At 43.3% G+C, this 22,475-nt stretch overlaps 1 protein-coding gene across 1 annotated transcript in view; it reads left to right on the top strand.

Annotated features, from left to right (window-relative positions):
- The window catches only part of LOC120960095 (rho GTPase-activating protein Graf), a 179,686-nt gene that overhangs the window by 139,257 nt on the left and 17,954 nt on the right, over nt 1-22,475 (top strand). The window contains exons 10-12 of the mRNA XM_049605223.1: nt 10,869-11,103; nt 12,255-12,360; nt 12,440-12,652. Coding sequence (XP_049461180.1) covers nt 10,869-11,103; nt 12,255-12,360; nt 12,440-12,652 — 554 coding nt within the window. The remainder of the gene's footprint in view (nt 1-10,868; nt 11,104-12,254; nt 12,361-12,439; nt 12,653-22,475) is intronic.

Raw genomic sequence — 22,475 nt, 5'->3', positions numbered from 1 at the left:
CGCATATAGCGCTCGCCTCCTGGGAAAGATGGGGCAAGAATAATGCGTGTGCCCGCTTGCCCAAGTGTTCGGTCGTGTTCGAGCGGATCTTCCGGTAACGGATTGACGATTGGACCAGCAAAATCCATTATGCCAGCGTATGCATCGGCACGCAGCTGTGCTTGATGTTCACGTTGGAACTTGAGCCGCTGTTCTTCGATCTTACAGCATTGATCAACGGCGTACTGTTGCATAAGCCGTCCTGCACGATGGATTAGGGATGTTTGTCCGGCCCTTGTACACATCCGATAAGCGGAATATTCTCGAGGCGTAATCTGCCGTGATCTGGTATTTTCTCCAACTGCCATTTGTCTTTCACCGTCGGCTGGTTCATCATCGTTGTGGCTACCTGTTCGTGTGTGTCGTTGTGCCCGATCACACCGCATTCTCTTTAAAATATTATATGTCCACCCAACTTCTGCGTATGGATGCAGGAGCGGATAGGCTAGTGGGTCATATAGTTGATGTGATTCGAAAACACGGCTGAGGTTGCCAGAAGCACGACATTGTAAAACGATGTCACGTGACTGTCCTTGTTCTCCATAAAGGAATATGCCACCGACCTCATCGGCGGTTGGTCTGTTGTAGCGACGCTGATCGAGGCCCGGCAAGCGGGCGTGAATGTGTAGCTGGACATTTTGTTGTAGCGTCTTACGTTCATATGCGTGACGAAACAGGTGAGCCAAGGAGTTATTGGCATCAAACATACGCTGTAGAATTGCCACTTTCATTCGATCCAGCTTATTGCTCAAAGCAACTCGTGCTTCGATAACATTGTTCTGATTTTCTTCTATACGCGTGTCGTTGAAATAAAGTTGTGCATATGCTGGCGCATGACCTGGGACTTGGTCAAGTGCACCGATTCGATGGCACAGAGTACCCTGGATACGGAACGTATAAACACCTCTACCGTTGGCGACGGAGCGATCTTGACGCACATGATCATTTGCACGTATTGATGCTCCCATGGACGTAAAGGCGAATGCGTTATTGTATACACGAATATTTCGCATGAATTCTGCATCGTCAAACAGTTCAGATAGCTCAGTTGGAGGCTCTTGAAATGGTGGCAAAATGACCTGACCACCATTACAGCACAATGTTCCAGTCTCTCCAGCCCATTTTTCTTCCGCACAATATGGGCACGGTGTGCGAGACGATAAGAGAGGTTTACCGCATTAGGTCCGCAAGCGACGATTGGGTTGGTATGTTGCAGGTGCTATACTCGTCCAGCACCAGTGGCAGCTTAAAAGTTGTGTGCACTGTTCTACCACCAGTCAGAAGTAACGCGGCGATACCGCTCGCAGCTGCAGCCAGTGCTATCTTTGACTTCTGCCTCGTATACGTCAGAATTTTCTCTAAGAGGAAAGATTTTCCGGTACCACATCCAGAAAGAAAAGGTTGTGATGCTCTTCTGGAAAATCTTCTATCTCTGGTCCGATACGATCTACCGCGGCAGTGACAATATCGTACACCACTCTTTGCTCGGAATTCAGTAGATTTATCGATGCAAGCGTTTCGTCTAGTACATTGAAGCTATACGAACGTTCTGCATCGATGTGCGAATTTACATCGTTATGCTGATCGGATTGAAGGTGCATCGGAAGATGTTGAAAATCAGCCAATTGTGGCATGTCTGGAAAGTTGGTCAGCGTTTTTGATGGTGTCATTGCCTGCGCCTACACGCACGGTCCAAAACAGCCGAAGTCATACAAAATCATGAAAAAGTCTGCGCCCTTTTGTTCCGGCATCCTCGTGAAGTTTACCGAGCCGAACCGAATAGTTGTGTTCGATAAACATGTGTGCGTATCAGGTAGCAGCATTTGTACTGTTTACCTGCCGTATGCTGCTGTGATACCGAGCGAGACGCATAGACAACGCATCAAAAGGACATGTGTAGCCGTAAGGAAATTTTTCTGTGTCTCTTTTGCCTTGTCCTTGCCTTTAGATCCTGATGAGTAAAGCATGCATACCTTTCGGGTACGTTCGGGGTATAAGCTCTGTCCCTCTCATGTTAATGGTGAAGATAGAATCGTATGCCATCGGCTCTGCCTTCGGGCGTGGACAGGCACGTGGACGCCGTCTGTTCGCAGGCATTTGACGCAAATATCTGTCGATGACGCGCAGAGCACAAAATTGCTCCTGTGTACGTAGCAGCATGTTTTGATCAGAGTCCTGCGTTGTATAACGCTCTCGATGCTGCCAATGGAAATCCTCACATAAATGTAACACGTACGACTCCCACAGGCGGCGAGGATATTGTGGCTGTTGAGATGGCATATGGAACGAAACGGCTTCCTGCATTGCCCGATCCCATTCATGGTCATCTTGTAGTAGCCCAGCCATAGTAGCTGCTTCATGGTAAGACGCATAAACGATACCGTCAACCGTCCGAAGGTCTTCAAATGAAGTTGGGCCCTTGCGATAGCACAGCATCAACCGCAAGCAGTACCGTTCCATTTGCGACATCGGACAGTATACCATACGACCAATCACGATGCTTGCGTCACGAATGCGTTGAATCCACTGGCATCCTGAGCCTTCATGCCATGGAAGTCGCTGAGTTGGCTTGGCATATCGGAAGTACGTCGGTAGCTCTTGATATGTGAGATTTCGGGCGGAAGGATCATTTGCCATCAGCTGAAAGAAGCGCGTTAGCAGGCCACCACCTCGTTCGATGACAGATTCGATGTTTTCGTTCGAATTAAAGACGATTCCCTGTTGGTTCTCGAGGTGTATCGGTAGTACGACGACAGTGACTGTTTTTGCCTGCATCTCGAAACCGAAGATGATTGCCATGGCCTGAGATGCTGATATGTACCGAGCATCAAGATAGTCTTGTATCTCGTTCAATGATGTAGATGGCGAAATTACTACTCGGTCGTGTCCCTTGTACACGTACTTGTAAAGGTACTTTATACTGGCCACCGACGAACATACCTCGACGTTTATGTGACAATCGTATTTATGGCACAACCACGGATTGTAGGGTACAACATAACGATTGTCCAGGTGTACACCCTTTACTGTTACAGTACGTCCATCGTTGCGTCGTCTATATACTGGATAACCGTCATCGGCTTGTATTGTTTCATTAGTGAAATTTTTCGGGAACCTATTCGAACATACACCATCTTTCATACACGGTGCATCCGGATTCGATCTATCGCATGGTCCATGCATCATGCACATGCGTACTGTTTGATAAAGTTGTTCGTTTTCTGGATCCGGGATTTCGGCAGAGACTAAACGGTCATAATCATCCGCCGATCGTGGCTTGTCCGCTTCAGCAAGCATCAGCAAACAGTGAGCATGGGGAAGGCCACGCTTCTGGTATTCAATAACATGAATGCGTGCAATCTCTAAACCAAGAACTCCAGCCGAAAGGTCATCCAAGATGGATTTTAGTTTCAGTCGAAACACACGGGCCGTCAGATCTGGTCGATCTGCGGCATGTTGTCGTGGAAGTAATGCTTCCGATACCTCTACCCATTTCGGGTTGCAAGTGACAGTGATAAATAAATCTGGCTTTCCAATAGCTCTCACAATGGCCATCGAATCTTGATATTGGGCGCGCATATAGCGCTCGCCTCCTGGGAAAGATGGGGCAAGAATAATGCGTGTGCCCGCTTGCCCAAGTGTTCGGTCGTGTTCGAGCGGATCTTCCGGTAACGGATTGACGATTGGACCAGCAAAATCCATTATGCCAGCGTATGCATCGGCACGCAGCTGTGCTTGATGTTCACGTTGGAACTTGAGCCGCTGTTCTTCGATCTTACAGCATTGATCAACGGCGTACTGTTGCATAAGCCGTCCTGCACGATGGATTAGGGATGTTTGTCCGGCCCTTGTACACATCCGATAAGCGGAATATTCTCGAGGCGTAATCTGCCGTGATCTGGTATTTTCTCCAACTGCCATTTGTCTTTCACCGTCGGCTGGTTCATCATCGTTGTGGCTACCTGTTCGTGTGTGTCGTTGTGCCCGATCACACCGCATTCTCTTTAAAATATTATATGTCCACCCAACTTCTGCGTATGGATGCAGGAGCGGATAGGCTAGTGGGTCATATAGTTGATGTGATTCGAAAACACGGCTGAGGTTGCCAGAAGCACGACATTGTAAAACGATGTCACGTGACTGTCCTTGTTCTCCATAAAGGAATATGCCACCGACCTCATCGGCGGTTGGTCTGTTGTAGCGACGCTGATCGAGGCCCGGCAAGCGGGCGTGAATGTGTAGCTGGACATTTTGTTGTAGCGTCTTACGTTCATATGCGTGACGAAACAGGTGAGCCAAGGAGTTATTGGCATCAAACATACGCTGTAGAATTGCCACTTTCATTCGATCCAGCTTATTGCTCAAAGCAACTCGTGCTTCGATAACATTGTTCTGATTTTCTTCTATACGCGTGTCGTTGAAATAAAGTTGTGCATATGCTGGCGCATGACCTGGGACTTGGTCAAGTGCACCGATTCGATGGCACAGAGTACCCTGGATACGGAACGTATAAACACCTCTACCGTTGGCGACGGAGCGATCTTGACGCACATGATCATTTGCACGTATTGATGCTCCCATGGACGTAAAGGCGAATGCGTTATTGTATACACGAATATTTCGCATGAATTCTGCATCGTCAAACAGTTCAGATAGCTCAGTTGGAGGCTCTTGAAATGGTGGCAAAATGACCTGACCACCATTACAGCACAATGTTCCAGTCTCTCCAGCCCATTTTTCTTCCGCACAATATGGGCACGGTGTGCGAGCGTTCAGTTTATGACGTATAGGGTAGTTGTAGTTATCATGATAACCGAGCCCAGTATTTAGTGTTCGTGCTCCGTATTTGTTTTGGATTCGTTTCCGTCGAAAGGCTTCCCATCGTTGGCGAAGCGGGAGAACGAATTCTGTCTGCTGCGTATGGTAAAGATTAATAAGTTTTCTTATTTTTAGCTGTTGCAAAAGATTGACATATGATATACTTACTATCTCTCTATAAATCTGAAGATGTGATCGAGCAGCATGCGTATCTTCTGATGGAGCAACCTGCAATTCATGTGAGGAAGGATTCTCTTCAGGATCATGTGTCCTCGTTTCCGATGGTTCCGGACCGTCGGACTGTCCGTCGACGATGACGGTACTCAGCCTGCCGTTTACGTTGAAGACGTTTCTGTTTTGCAGTGGGTGTTTCTTCGGGAGGAGTTGCATATCTTACCCTCCAGTCCTGAGGACACGGCTCCTCGTCACGATCGTTTGTCCTCGTTTCCGATGGTTCCGGGCCGGCAGTATCATCAATTGTCCGTCGACGATGACGGCACTCGGCCTGTCGTTTGCGTTGTAGACGTTTCTTTTTTGCATCAGATGTTTCTTCGGCAGGTGTTGCATATCTTACTCTCCAGTCTTGAGGACACGGCTCCTCGTCACGATCGTTTGTTCTCGTTTCCGATGGTTCCGGACCTGCAGTATCGTCAATTATCCGTCGACGATGACGGAACTCGACCTGTCGTTTGCGTTGTAGACGTTTCTTTTTTGCATCGGGTGTTTCTTCGGGAGGAGTTGCATATCTCACCCTCCAGTCCTGTGGACATGGCTCAGCACTCATATTCTTAAAATCGAACAGTAACGTTGAACTACTTGTGTAACCTTATCTCTCAATGTGATGTATATGCTTACCCGTCCACTGCTTAGAAACTTTTCCAACACTTATTTCTTGTTAAAAATTAATCTTGTTAATAAATCTTGTAACAATTATTTCACAATATGCTTGAATGTCGTCAATTTACATGAATTATATTTTCTTGACAATCAGCTTGATTCCATAGCCTACTTGATTAGACTGTTTCTTTTCAAGACTTTATAGACTTTCTTGACAATCAGCTTGATTCCATAGACTACTTGATTAGACTGTTTGTTTTCAAGAGGAAAATGTTATTTTCGACGGTAATCAGTGAAAGATTGACAGAAGCATCACACAATTCTACAATTTCAATACCATATATGTCATCAAAAATTTAGATGCATATAAATGAGTAATAATTCTCAAAAAAAACTTTTTTTTATTATTGACATACTTTTTTTTTAAAAGATATTAGCCGGCATCGCGAATAAATGAACTCTTTTAAACAGTCGTTTAAAGTTCATTTTGGTTTAACCGAGTTCATTTGTTGTTCATTCCTGTTAAAATAAACGACCGTCAAAACAGTTAACGACTGCTCGATATCGCATATAGGCAAACACGGGGAAAAAATTCGAGCAGTATAATTAAACGACTGTTAATTTGTATCGCATACGCTCTTGACAGTCGTTTGTTTAACGACGGCATAGGACCAGTCGTTAAAATTAACAAATGAACTCAATGCGTTCGCGATGCCAAATTCTAGCAATTTTTAACGACTCTGGTTAATTTTTAACGACTGTTAATTTTAAACCAATTCTTTCGCGATACCAGCTATTATTTTTATTAGTATGTCACTTCGTTTTACACATTCAGCCGTACCGGCGAACTCATTCGACTAGAAACATTCGTCGCTCATGAGTGGACAGGGTTGTACCACTAGGTTGGCCAGTACAAAATCTATACGGTTTTCTAATTTTTGATCAAGAGGGCTATGAAATGAGTGAAAATGAGCGTCGCGGCGAACGTTCCCAGGAACGAACGAGTTCGCCGGTACGGCTGATTGCTCATAACTGTTTCTCTCTTTTGTTTTATTTTTTTATTTTCATAAAAAATTAAGTCGATCAATCCATGCTACGATGAACTTCACATAAACACTTTGAAAACGTTGGTGTAGAAGTTTTGTATTGAATAAAACAATGATGTCTTTTGATCTGAATATATCAATGATTCAATCACTCTACCATTGCTTGTTGCCTCGGAGAATGGAAACACCGCAAAGAAATAAAAATCATCCAAGCACCCATAGTTGGTTAGCAAAACCGTTCTATAGTGAGTAACTTTTTCGTACAGGAAGATCCTATAGTGAGCAATCGTGTCACCTATGAGCGTAACGTGAGCGTGACGTGAGCGTCACCTCTTACTTCGTTACGCTCGCTGCGCAAATTCGAGCAGTTTCCTGCGCAGGAAATGTACCAAAGCCAGCGCAGGCCAGCGCAGATTTTGGCTGGTCTCCCGCGCGGGACTTCAGCGATTCCTGCGCAGGCCTGCGCAGGGTTAGCGCCATCTGTTGGCGAAATGGACGAACTATTTATGGCGGCGGAGCAAAAAAAACGGTCAAAAGTTTTAAAATTATTGGCGCCCATTTTTTCGTCTGCTTCTTCTCCCTCCCTCACCCTGCCATGCCTTACTTGCGCTTCTGCCCGTGCCTTCCGCCACCAGCTGATTGGCTGTTGCGGTGTATGCGTTGATACTCATATGTGCATTGCGGTTGTGTATTATTGTTATTGGTGGGTGTTAGCATTTATTAATTTGTGTGTGACCATGAGACGCTATGGGAGAAGCTGGATTGGGATTTAAAGTGTTATCGGTGTATTGACGGTTTATTTTATTTCGTGCCGCTGCTGATGAGACCATTCGATGCCCGTGGCAATCGAGGGTGACGAAGCCTATTTAAAACAAGCGTAGGAGAACGTCTAACACTAATGTAATATTTTTTAATTTAAACATGTTTGATGCTTCAACGATCTTCTAAGCATAGTGTAGTACAATGTATAGTGGCAATAATTTTTTTTTTAATGTGCCGAAAGCTGTCTCGAGTTTTCGGGTCTCGATAGACACACGCACACACACAGCGCGGGGAAAGTGACCGCTCACTCTATCATGTCGCGATTCCCCACCCCGCCCGGCGCTAGGGATGAGGATGCGCTATATGATAGCTGAACCAGCCTTTCTTCCGATAAGGTAGCCGTACTCGCTCGTGCGGGAGGGAGAGTTGATGGAGGGTGCGTGATCGCGTGCGCGACTTCGGGGGCGCGTGCTCGCGAGCGCGCGCTTTCGTGGGTGCGTGCTGGCGTGCACGCTTTCGTGCGTGCGTGCTTTCGTGCGCGCGTACGTGCATGTGTGCGTGCTTGCGTGCGCGCGTACATGCATGTGTGCGTGCGTGCGTGCGCGCGTTCATGCATGTGTGCGTGCGTGTGTGTGTGTGAGTTTGAGCGCGCGTCTTTGTGTGTTTGTGTTTGTGCATGCGTTTGGAAACCCCAAAACTATTTGATTCTGATGCGTACATTTTCATCCGCTGCGGCTACAAAGTCCATGCATTTTCGATCTCGCTACCTGAGAGACAACACAATATGTTGCAATATGTGCACAATGATATGTTGCACATTTATTTCTAATTCAGCTAGCGGACGCAAGTGGAAACAGAACTTGAATTGAATTCATACAAAAGAGGATTCTGGATTTGTTTATTATCGTGTGCGTATGGTGCTGCACCTATCCATCCAGAATCTGGTGGCTTGTTGGCTTGGAGTCGGTATCATGACGCCGATTGACCGGCAATGCCTTGGAATGGGTTCGGATCGGTAGGTTCATGTTTTGGTCGAGTGCATTCCGTGAATTTGTCGCGCCACAGCAGTAGACCCGGCAGCACCAAATTCAAAACAAAAACCTTCCCCGAGTGTGGACTGCTATGCTAAGTTCTTCTTATTTTTATAATTATTATTATTGGCGTAATGGCCTACGCGATCATGCCGGCCTTTTCAGGACTTGAGTACCACGTAGCCGGATAGTCACCTCTTGCCACGGCGGACTATTCATACGCGGTTAGAACCCACGACGGGCATGCAGATGTGCGGAATGATGGCGTTGCACCTCCACGATAAAAAAAAAACCACCGTCATGAACCAGCGGCGAACCTTACGGTAGGCGGACTAGGCGGTCGCCGAAGATCTCTAGTCTGTAGTATGCCGTATGTCTACAATTGGACAGAGTATTAGCGATAAGGGCCCCCCGGAAAGATGGTCGTTGGGGCTCCGTGGCTGGAGAACCATTTGCACCTCCCCTTCCCCCATGGCTACTACAATTTTAGGGCCTGTGACCGATGATCGTAGGGGTCCCATGGCCACCCCCCCCTCCCCCCCATCCGCCGGCAATTTAAGTATACCGTTCAATCTTCCAACAGCTGTGTATCAGTACCCCCTCCTCCCGGTCATCAATTACCATTGACAGGGGCCTCAATTCGTCTTTCCGCCTTTCATGAACACCTTCCTTTCTTTGACCGATGGATCATAACATTCCGGAAGAAAACACATTTGGCGAAAGTGTTGCACACACACGCACGCTCACACCCACGCGCAGATGGCTCAGGATATCTATGTAATCTACAGCATACGAAAGCAAAAGCTTAGGGTAACAAAGTTATGCTTAATGCTTAACACGTTCAGCACGATGACATGTCCCAGGGACTGCTAGTGAACTTTCCAGGATGCTGGTTTCACAATCAGCTTGCGTTCTTGATGCTGGTGGAAAGGAAAGTTGATGAAAATCAGCGCCGGGCTGAACGTGTCAATGCGAATTAGGGTTCAGCGCGTTGCACAGCAAACCCTCCAGCGTAAACTAGCGATACCTTAGTCATTTTTATATTGCAGTGTTTGAACTTATTGCGATTTTTTGGTTTGATTTGTGAAAATGCAACTTCATCGCCGCAATGTTTGTTAACGGCATTTTTAGGCGCCACAACAGTTCGCGAGCATTGACCACACGCGAGAAAGAGATGGCGCTATGGAGGGAAAAAGCACGGACGACGGCTGACAGCGGTTGGCCGTCTGACGCACCAACGCATCCAAACCTTCGACAGCGCGCTCAGGCGAGGGGTATGAGGCGGTGCCAGGGGCGGGAAGCTCGACGAGCTGCTTGACAAGTTTGCCGTTGGAGAGAAAAGGAAGGCATGATAAAATTCTCAGAACTCCATGATTTCTTCCGTCGCTTTGCGCAGCGGGCACCGTCACCGTAACGGCGTCACCGTAACGGCGTCACTCCGTTGCCATGGTAGCGTTACGCGCTAAGTTTCTATCTGAAATAAATTCATTCTGTTCCTAACCATGCAATACGCTGGTTGTGTGCACTACTGCCAATAATATCTAATAAAGGGGCCCTTTCCGTTTAAATTCGTGGGCTGAAATATATAACTTTATATATAGCTTTTTAAGTGGGCTCACAAGGTGTACGAATTTAGAACGTTGATTTTTGTCGCTTCTGTTTCTGAATGAAGATTTTCAGAGTGTTTTGTGTATTCGTCAAGTCTCCAAAAATCCTCTTTGAGCTATAGCCAAACCCGTGCTATCAAAAAGCGACGTTCAAATTTGGTTATAAAACACGCTATGAGGCCACCGGGACTACATACATTTTGATTCACGATTCCATCACCTGATCTCTTTAATGCACCTTGGGATAAATGTATACACCATGTTGTTTTGCTATTTATTCGAGCAGATACTCGGCTCTAATTCTAGCTGTCAGGCTAGAACAATCTAGAATGAAAATTGCAAGGTAGTTTTAGGTGTGATTTTGTAGGGAGTGTTTACATGATTTCAGCTTTCAACTGCCAAACTCCATACAAAAAGCTGACGAGAATCGTGAAGGGCCCCAAAGATTGTTTTCTTTGATTCAACAAGCATATAAATCTTTTTTTTATATAATCAATATGTTCAAATGCTTTTGGTGAACGACTAACTATGTAATTCAAATCGCAAAATTATACGTTATGGAAATAGTGAAAGCCAAGGCGGAATAATTTAATGCTGAAAGCGTAAACAATCGTTTCGGATACAAATTATTCTGCCTTGCCTTTCGAAATTTTCAAGAAACCCTGTACATCCTAAATATAAGAAAATTTATTTATCATTCATTAATATATTGATACGTATACTTTCAGGGGTTATATCGTATCGGTGGTGTTAGTACAAAAATAAATAAATTGCTACAAGTAGGACTGGATCGAAAGAAGAGTGAAAAAGAGCGTTTTAACTTTTCCCAAGATGAACAATTCGTGGGACAGGGTGATATTTTGGAAAGCAAAACAATAGCAAGTGCTTTAAAACAGTATCTCCGAAATTTAGATGAACCACTTATGACATATCGTTTACACCATGCCTTTATATCTGCTGCTAGTAAGTATTTTTTATTAAGTAAGAACGGTCATTAAAGGTCATTTTATTATTTATAATTAATTAACTATATATAATTATAGGTTTAATTTGAAACATTAACATTAACAAACTATATATAATATAATTGTAGGATGCATTTCAAACATTTCATTACAAGTTCAATGTTGTATGCGGGATGTGGTCTTAGGCTCGTGACAGCGCCCATCCTATCCGATTTTATCGGACGCTGATGTCACGGGCTATTTCGGTTCATATTTCGATTATTTGAATGATTTAAATTGTTTTACCGTTATAAAAAAATCATGTTGTTTCTACATAATCTACATAATTACATAGACAGAAAAAATAAAAAACGTCCGACGATCCCGTATAAATCAAAACCCGTATTGTGACAGGCCTTACGATAAAATCGCATCCGATGAAGCACTGTGACGGGCCTTGAGGCCTCGGTTCATGAACCGAAAACTCTAGCCAAAAACTTAAAAGAAACTACGTCAAAAAGATTTCGGGTCGTGTAGCAGCGTTTTGTGCCCCAACGAACATACACAGCTGCTGTTATATGAAGTTACCGAAAACATGCTGCCATTACTCTAACACTTCTAAATAAACAGCATTGTGCACGCTTTTTTGTGCAATTGAGAATAAAAGAAACCGAATCAAAATGGTAACTCTTTTATCACTTTGACGGCGCACACCACTGTGGTGCGATGAAGAAAACATTTGTTGACGGCCGAGCACACCACTGTGGTGCGATGTAGTTTTTCGATTCTCGCAGTTTATTGTATTGTGCGTTGTTCATTATTTAACTGCATTTCGTATTGCTATAGTAAATACATTTTACAGCTGATTCCTGACCAAATTACTCAGAACAGAATAGAACAAGAGAACACCCCGACGAACTGCGCAGTTTTTAGAACAATAGCTGCGACGCCTGGTGAAGAATTGATAGCGAAATGTGCGACCGTCAAAGTGTTAATGAGTGAAGAGGAGTTGACTGTCGGCTCATTCGCGTGTTATCTCTATTGTCACATTCAATGCTCTCATTTTTTGCAATTCTAATAAAAAAGATTCTTACTGTAGGTTTTTATAGTCATTTCGATTCTTGTACTGGACTCTTTATACATAAGTCTGTTTTTCTTTTTTTGTTGTAGAACAAGAAACACGTCTGCAAAGAATCAATGAAGTACATCAACTGGTATACAAATTACCAAAAAATCGTTTGGATATGCTGGATATGGTCATTCAACACTTAAAAGCGTAAGATGTTTCGTAAAAATAATGTAAATTAATAAAACTGATTTTTTATATTTATTGTTTATATTTATTTATTGTTTAGGGTGTCAATGAATAGTGATCGAAATAAGATGTCAGTTTTTAATTTAGGAGTTGTATTCGGCCCTACATTGTTACGAGCTGCGGAAGAAACTGTGGCAGCAATACTTGATATAAAATTCAATAACGTGGTCATCGAGATCTTGATTGAAAATTATGATAAAATTTTCAAAAACACCCCTTTGTTGTTCACAGAAAATGCAGTTGATGTTCATACGTGAGTATTATTTATATTTAAATCGCTGACGCAGGTTGGCTCTGTTTGTTAACCCATAAAAGTATTAGCGAGAGTTAAATGCTTAATTTTTGTACACTACCCAATTGACATTTTCGAGCTCGAAAATCGGGGTTTCGAGCTATTTCCCTTAAACTGACACCTTTAATTTCCCTTAAACTGGCGCCTTTAACTTCCCTTAAACTGGCGTCTTTAACATTCCTTAAACTGCACCAGTTTAAGAGATTTTTAGAACAAGCTGTTTGAAATCGTCTGTGATGTGGCTGGTATAGTCAGTTTATACCAAAAACACCAAATTTTCACCAAATGACGCCGCCTGAAATGTGCCTTCTTTTTTCGAAAAATATTAAAGCAAATGAATCTAAAACGAATTGGACACCATGTTATCATCCGATAGAAGAAGGTCGGTCTGGTGGTACAGTCGTCAACTCGTTCGACTTAACAACATGCCCGTAATGGGTTCAAGCCCCGAATAGACCGTGCCCCCATACGTAGGACTGACTATTCTGTTATGGTAACAATAAATCACTGAAAGCCAAGCTCACTTCACTAGTGTGTACAGGGAGGCCTTGACCGACAACGGTTGTTGTGCCAATGAAGAAGAAGAAGAAGAAGAAGAAGAAGGTCATTCGCACGCACATATGAAATATTGACGCTTTCAACGCGCACAATTTTTGGTATCTCAGCACCATTAGATGGTTAAAAATTTAGAACAAATGTCCTTTGGGAAGCTTTTGTTCAATGTTTGTATATACCTTTGGTGTCACAGTAGGAATTGCAAACTTTGTTTAGTGATCAAAATTGCGCGTGAATTTTGCGCGTTGTACCTTTGAACAGCGATCGATTGTTGCCCTTGAAGTTTTGTGTTTGTGAATAAAACTTTTAACTTAAGCCTATATTGCTGATGATGATATTCCACCCTTTCCCACGCAAAGGGTCGAAATGAACGAGATTATCTTAAAGATATTTGGAGAAGTATCATTAAAAGAATAAATTCTGAACAAAAAGCAAAAAAGCGAATTAATTTCTGGGGACTTAATTCTGACCATCGTCTCAGACTGGAGATAAACTCTTGCCGACCTCTACGTCAGTTATTATTATTATTTTATTATTACTATTTTTTTATTAGTTAATCTTCAACGAGTCATATGGCCTAATGAAGATGGGTTGCAAAAAAATATTACATAGCAAAATCAAGATTATTATCACAGTTCACTGAGGCCACGGCGTAAGCCGGAGACGTTCTTTGAAGCCCTGAGTTGAGATGTTGAAGTCGAAGCAATCTGATACAGTGTTGAATCCAGCCTACACTGCGAGACTGAACGACCCGTAGAGTCTCTCTAGACCTAAGTGGTCTGGAATCATAAGGCTCGCTCGCTCACCCAACAGTGAGCGGGCGTTCGTCGTTCTTCATTCCAGAAAAATATGATTCGTTCGCTCGCTATCGGGTTTATACGGGATATAAATAGGTGCATGTAAGAACAGCAAATATTTTTATTGTGGTTAAGTAAAAATAAAGCTCAAATTAACGTTTTTTATGTTATAAAAAAATCACAACCTACTGTGGTCGACCCACATTGCCTATTCGAAACACACGTATTAATCATCATAGAGCGCTAAACTCTATTATTCGAGAACAAACTGCATGAAGCAATTTAAGCAATACCTCACGAAAGATATCACCTATATATCCAGTCCAATTAAAGGTATGGTTAGCGCGAGTGGACGAATCACCGCTCGCTCATGATTCGCAGTAAGCAAAAGAGACAGCCCGCTCGAATCTTCGCTAAGAATCATTTTGCCCATGTCTAGTTGGCACGGTGCGTAGATATCGAGATGATGCAGCAAAGGCGGTGAGTCGATAGAGCAATGTTACAGACCGATGATAAAAGAGCACTGTGCTATGGGGCTCCGAATCGAGAGAGGCTCAAGGCCTAGAAGACGTCACCGCACAGTATACGGAGGAAGATTATTGCGATCCTGCCAGGGTAGTAGGTGTAGGGCGTATCGCGTGAGCTTTCGTTGAATCGCCTCAAGTCGAGCAATTGAAGTTATCCGTCACACCCAGAGTTTATGTACCGCGTGCGAGTCTCGAGACTATGCAGACACTTTCATTTTATTATTATTCTTCTTCTTTAGCACAACAACCATTGTCGGTCAAGGCATGCCTGTACCCACTAGTGGTTTGGATTTCAGTGATTTATTAATTATCATAGCAGAATGTCCTAAGTATGGGGGCACGGTTCATTCGCGGCTTGAACCCATGTTGTTACGTGTGTAACAGTATATGAGTAGATGGGTAGAATTTTCTAGAACTTAGACTTATTTAGACTTTATTGCACAGTTTTAAAATTAGTCTGCTATCCTTGGGATTACTTTTTCTTCTGGTTCGATGTCGCTTTTTGTTCAACAGCTGATCTGCGTTTGACCCGTTTGACCCTGCTTAACGACCTTAGCCGACCTTTTTGCAAATTGGCCCTAAAATCACTAATATATTTGTCTCATATTAAGGGTTATCTTTCTGCTTGTCTGTCCAGCGATCTGATGTTTTCATAATAAATTATTCGCGCAGTTCTTGACAGCTCGTTGTTTTTATTTGCTTGGCTAATTCGCACGAGGTCGATATCGTGTTTATTCGCTGTCGGGACGTTGACGTGATCGGACGTGTTTTGCGCTCTGTGCTCGTTTGTGACCTTGACGATTAAAGTGTGTGGTGTGTTCTGCTCGCACCAACACATGTGTAAATGAGTAAGTGGCGAACTGTGCCATATCATGCCGGCCCCGCAGTTCGAAAGAAAAGAGTGAAGCGTACGCCGGATTTACTTGCTGAAATGAGAAGAAGAAAACGCGAGGAGGCTCAACCGGAGTCATCGACCCCGGCTTCAAAGAAAAAAGGGGAAATAAAAATCACGCCGGCGACAGCTGGCGACGTAGCTGTTAATGCAGCGATGGATGGTATTGATGTACCAAATACTGCGGAGGAAGAAAACCACCGCAAAGAAAAAATCCCGCCAATTGTTGTCTCGGGATTAAATGAGGAGGAATACGGTTCCCTTTGTGATGCCACTCAGTCAGGTGCCATTAAAGCCTCCTTTAGTTTCGCTTCTGGAAACATGTGTCGCATAAATGCGGCATCAAGAGATGACCATGATAAGGTCAAAAAGTTACTTGAAAACTACACGAAAGAATTTTATTCTCATGAATTCAAGGCTGATAAGCCTTATCAGGTAGTCCTGAAAGGACTACGATTCGGCTCGGCTGAGCAGGTTACCGTAATGTTACGTGACGTGAAATTACAACCATCGCTTGTACGTGAAGTTAAAATTGGTGAGGGCCGGGGTCTCTCATCAAAACTCTTTGTTGTCTCCTTTCCAAAAGGAGCAATCAGCCTAGAGGAGTTGCAAAAAATAACCCATATTAACTACACCACCGTTAAATGGGAACGATTCCAACCGAAACACAGAGATGTACTACAGTGTTTGAACTGCCTAAACTTTGGACATGGTGCTAAGCACTGCGCAATGTCACCGCGATGTGCTAAGTGTGCAGGAAATCACCGCTCAAAGCAGTGCACAAAAGAGATGGGAGATGTACATACGTGTGCAAACTGTATGGGGGACCATAGCCCCTATAATCGAAACTGCCCCTCGCGTAAGCAGTACCTGCAGAAGCGTTACTCAACACAAAATGCTCCAAGACGATTAGTCCCGGCGCCAATACCAACTAGATCATCGTGGGCGGAACCATTACCTTGGGTTGGACAGTACCGTAAAGATTCTGTCTGCACTTGCCACGGTTGTCCGCATGGCCATCAGCAACAGAACCAACAGCTTCAGCAGCAGCAGCTGCAACAGAAACTACAGCAGCAGCAGCAGCAGCAGCAGCAGCTACAGAACCAACAGCTTCAGCAGCAGCAGCTGCAACAGAAACTGCAGCAGCAGCAGCAGCAGCAGCAGCAGCAGCAGCAACAGCAGCAGCAGCAGCAGCAGCGGCAGCAGCAGCAGCAGCAGCAACAGCAGCAGCAGCAGCAGCAGCAGCAGCAGCAGCAGCAAAGCCTACAGTGCAAATATCAGATTGCATCTGCTAGTTGTTCGTATTCAATTCCACGAAGAACCCATCGGCAACCAGCCCAAGATAAGCTGGATCAGCTGCGATCCCGTCTTTCCGATGAGGAAGATGAAGAAATAAAATCACAGTTTGGTGACATTGTCCGCTTATGGGTGGAATTCAAGCGCTTATCAAAACAGTGCCCGCGTGATCAGATTCTAATGAAAATGGTCGAATTTATCACAGCCAACTTTTGAGATGATTAAGTGCGCAACGTGGAACGCTTGCTCCGTCCTTCCAAAAAGGCTGGAGTTGATTGACTTTCTGAATCATGAAAAAATCGACCTGCTTGCTGTGACTGAAACGCACCTAAAGCATAACAAATCATTTTTTCTCCCTGAGCACACTGTAGTTCGACTGGACCGTCCTGATCAGCCAAAAGGGGGAGTTCTAATTGCTATCCGTCGAACTTTAGCGTTCAAAGTACTCCCCCTTCCTAACACCCATTACATTGAAGCTGTGGGAATCGAAATGCTCAGTGCTGAGGGCAACTTTCATTTTTATGCGGCTTACTGCCCGAGACAAGTAAGCGACACTAGTGGTACCAGCAGGCTGTTGAAACGCGATCTTCAACTGCTCACCCGGGCCTCAAGAAGATTCATTGTAGCTGGCGACCTGAATGCCCGTCACCAGGAGTGGGGAAACCTTCGCGCCAATAGGAATGGAATGATTCTGAGAGAACTCACACAAGCCAGCGCATGCTCAGTGTCATTTCCATTTCAGCCTTCGTTCCAGAATGGCAATTCCTACTCTACGATTGACATATTCATCTCGAATATAACAGATCGTCTTGACGTCCCTTCCACCATCACGGCTTTGTCATCTGATCACTTACCAGTGGTTATGAACATTGTTTGCCCGGGGACGCATGCCACTAGACAGCAGCGAAATTATCGAGAAGCAGACTGGCCACGATTTGAGCGGTATATAACGGAAAACATCAGTTCGGCACCTCCTCTTCTGACCATCGAAGACATTAATACAGCAATCATTAATGTCGAAAGCTGTATGAAGGAAGCAGTAGATCGTTTTGTTCCGCTGATCCAAGTACGACATAAGGTAACTGAACTCGACGTAGATACAAAACGGCTTATTGCGTCAAAAAACTCGTTGAGACGGACATACCAAAGGACGAGGAACAGGACTTACTATTCTTTATACAGGCAGGTAGCTAAGATTGTTGACGCCAGAATGGTTGAAGTAAGAAATAGACAATTTTCAGATCGTTTAAAAACACTTCCTAAACACTCTCGGCCCTTCTGGCGTCTAACGAAGGTGCTCAAAGATAAGCGTCGACCGATACCAGTCCTAATTGATGGTGGAATCCCTGCCTTTACACCTAGGGAAAAAGCAGTGAAATTGTCAGTCAATTTTGCTCAGGCACATAGATTGAGCGAATCCATGACTAGCACATATGAGAGTAGGGTTGCTGACAGCATCAGTTCTCTTGTTTCAGAACCTATCGAAGCGACAAATATTGAGCGTATCTCCAGCGGAGAACTCCTAGGAACCATTAAGTATCTTGTTGGCTACAAAGCACCAGGAGCGGATGGTATCTTTAATATTATGTTGAAACACGTCGGACACAGCACTGTCGTGTTACTGACCGACGTGTTTAACAGGTGTCTGGAGCTAGGCTACTTTCCACACTTGTGGAAATATGCAAAAGTGGTTCCTGTTTTAAAACCTGGTAAGGACCCTAGCTTAGGATCAAGCTATCGTCCGATTTCACTCCTTGGTGCCTTAAGTAAGTTGTTCGAAAGAATAATTTACACTCGTATGATGGCTCATTGTGAATCGAACAATGTCATCAGTGAAGTTCAGTTCGGTTTTAGAAAACATCGGTCGGCAGCCCAGCAGCTTCAGCGCGTTTTGGACGTTGTCGACTCTGCCAAAATGCGTGGAAAAACCACTGCCATGGCTCTTCTTGATGTGGAAAAGGCGTTTGATAACGTCTGGCATGATGGTCTTATACATAAGCTGAGGGTGCAGGGCTTTCCTCTGTGCATTGTAAGGCTTGTACAAAGCTACCTAAGTGGACGGTCTTCGGCTGTCTACATTGGATCAGAGAAATCTGACCCATACGAAAACAATGCTGGTGTGCCGCAGGGGAGTATTCTGGGTCCCCTGTTGTACAACTGCTACACTGCTGACGTCCCTACATTGGGGGCAAACGCGAGCCTGGCACTGTATGCAGACGACACAGCCATCCTGTACTCGGCAAAACCTCTGAGATTCATACGAGCAGGTCTCCAACGAGGGCTTGACAGTTATGTGAATTTCCTCAAAGAGTGGAAGATTGTGGTTAACAACACCAAAACCCAAGCATTAATTTTCCCATATAAGGTTGGAATGACAGCATCCAACATAATCGCTAAAGTGGGCAGTTTAAAAATGGAAAATAATATCATTCCATGGGCTTCAGAAGCTCGCTATCTAGGAGTCATTCTGGATAGGCGTCTAACTTTCAAAGCTCACGTAGGCTATATAAAAACCAAAACAGGCCATCTTTTTCGAATGCTCTACTCCCTCTTAAAATATAATTCAGGATTATCGATAGAAAACAGATTGGCCATTTACGGTCAGATTGTTTTACCATCAATAACGTACGGTAGCATAGCTTGGGGAAGGTGCTCTCGAACAAATATGCAGACTATACAAGTCATACAAAACAGATTCCTGAAAACCATTATGGGACTGCCAAATAGATATCCCACCAGGGCCCTTCATAGCGAAACAGGTTTTGTTCCTATAAAAGATAAATTAAGTGAAATCATTGAGTGCCTAATGCGCAAATGTCGAGACTCGGAAGTTGACATAATTAGGAATTTATTTAGCAGTTAGGAATACGATGAAAATACCAATGAATTAGATTAAAACAAAAATAGATTTTAAGTTAGTTAAGTGCCTTGTAAATAATCTTCTCCTTTCCCATACAATTCGGTAATATTAAGCCAATAGAGAATTGATCTCAAGTCACAAGGCTCAGAAGCCTTGTAAATTTTTTGCGAAGTACTGCTTGTTCTTCTGCTCTAAGGAACTATAAAGATACATCTCATGTAACATGTACCTAGTGTAAGCGCCAAAACGGTAGGAAACCTAGCGAGGATTTAAAAAAAACATCTTGTCTTTCAACAAATTTATATGAATAAATCATAACATCTTTTTGTGCTTAAAAAAAAAAAAAAAAAAAAAAAAAAAGGTCGATATCGTGCCAACAACAGGCATGTTAAGTCGTTCGATGTTTATTTATTAACTTGAAAAATAATAAAACGAGAATCATCATCACTAACGAGCTCATTAACGGTAATTTTTTTACAGACACAGATAACACTAATAACTAAAGTGCATAGTCTTTATCCTACATCAAGCATGTAATAGACGACACACACAAAAAAGTAGATATCAAAATAATTACAGTCATTATCCGATATACGCTATCGTACGGGACCGAGCGCAATAGCATATCTCGAGTTTTCGCGTATAGCGGATTCCTATGGAAAAATAGTTTACACTACCGGTTCAAGGGTTGAAAAATATCGCCACGAAGAATTGCATTGAAGTTTTTTGATATAAAACAGGTATCTTTTGCTCAAATTCAATGCAAAATGCATTAAGAACATTAAAGAAATTCAAAAAGAGCATAAAATATTTCATAGAATCTAAATATTTGCAAAAAACACTTGGAGCTGTCAAATTTAGAGGAATCGCGTACTGCGAATTCGCGTATATCGAGTATCGCGAACTGCGGATAATTGCTGTACACAACCCAACGGGACAAAAGTAGAAAGCTTGGAGCAAAATAATCGTTTGTCTCCTTCTATCCTCTATACCGCGCTTGCTTGCACTCATGCGCGAGCGCTCGAGTATATTCTCTCAGAACTGAGCATTCGCAGTTCAACCCATGCAGTGAGAATGTATGTGTTAATGTGCAGCGAAATTTGTCTCTGTATCTCATACCCCCACCCCCAAAAACCACATTCACTCTCCGCGCACTCTTAAAATTTTGGCGCGCACGCTACGTACAACACAATACAAAAGGTCGTTTTAACCGCGCGCACTGATCAAAGTCGCGATGGTTCAATCGGTACGCCGACGCTCCATGTCAGAGATTGGTGTGAAGAAAAAGTTTTTCTGACCAAATCGACAACACACACGCGACGACACACATCGTCACATCGACCGCCGTCGATGGAGGTGTGATGATCTAAAAATAGATCAGTGGGGCGAGTGAGAAGGGGGGGGGGAGGGGCGTAGAACAAGAACGTGTAAGCGTGAGTCGTCGCGTGTGCGTGCGTGTGTGTACACTCAAGAACTCATTTTTTGCTCTTTCCTGGAAACCACATGTTTCTACATTCTTCTGATTTTAAGCAACAAAAGTAGAAGGGGAAGTAGAAGGCTACTTCATTTCTACTTTCCTTGCTACTTTCGAGCGTGTTGACTCGCTTGGGAATTTCCCAAATAAATTCGAGCAGTCTGTACTGTGGAATAGTGTACGAATCATATTCAAGCCCTCACTTGAATAGGCAACTTTCATAAAGTATTTGCACGAAAAACTCATATTCAACACTAAGTTTACGGGCGTCTCACATAAACCTATCTCTACGAACACTCGTCAAATTGATGGATGCATTAAAATACGTATTAGATTGGATCTATTTTCTTAAATTATGCATCGTTTAACAAGTTATGGTTTTCATAGAAATTTGTTTGCATAATGCTAATTTATTGTAAATGTTGTTATTGTTTTACCGAACACATGAACCAATATCTTATCATTGCCATATTTTGACCAATGTCGCCAGAAGTTTCGAAAACCAAAGGAATTAGTGGATTAGCAATTCCGTTTCAGGCCACTTTAGTTATGTCTTTATCGTGATTTTTTAAATAATAATAATGGGTGGTTTATAGTTCCCCTTCACTTCGTCATTTCATTTTTTAGAAAAAATGTTACAACTGAATGAAATAAAATAATTTTAATCAACCCACTCGTCAATTTGACGGGTTCCTTGTACTAGGTATACCACATATGCATCTGAAAATTTATGAAACTTAAGAAAATAATACTTATGCTACAAACTCATCGTAGGCTATGAAGAATTTTCGAAATGTAAAAATCAAGGGTAAGGTTTTATTTGTATTTCACTTCAAAGATTAAATTCCGTCAAATTGACGGATTTCGTTTACCATTATGATTCAAATTACGGATAGCTTCAAATTCATGGGAATTTGGCATGTTTTTATTGGATAGCTTCATACCTAGGACATCCTCCTTTTTAATTTTTTATGTTTGCCATGATGTACTAGACTAAATTTAAAATGTGGCTGACCCCTGTAAATTGAATTGGTGTGAGGAGTTTGTCGATGTTTGCCTATGCTGCACTTTTGATGTATTGCGAAAGAAGGTTTGAACTATTGTTGCTAAAGAATGCATGTTTTCGTCGCTGAGCTTATAAGTTTCTATGCGTTCTCGGTTGCGGCTTTAATTTATTTTATGTTCCGAACACCAAATTCTTAGTGCAGGAGTTCTCCTAGACCAACAGAACGACGGTCTAACTAATAAAGGGGTTTGGGTGTGGAATGAATTGAATACGTGTTTTAATCAAATTCAGAAAAAATAAAATATTATTTTTCTACATCCACACATCCACAATGGATTCCGATATCTTTCAATGCACGTGGACGTGATTAATAGGAA

The sequence above is a fragment of the Anopheles coluzzii genome, chromosome 2, assembly GCF_943734685.1.
Source record: "Anopheles coluzzii chromosome 2, AcolN3, whole genome shotgun sequence".
In the NCBI taxonomy this organism is placed as follows: domain Eukaryota; kingdom Metazoa; phylum Arthropoda; class Insecta; order Diptera; family Culicidae; genus Anopheles; species Anopheles coluzzii.
This window is presented reverse-complemented; position numbering and strand designations above follow the sequence as displayed.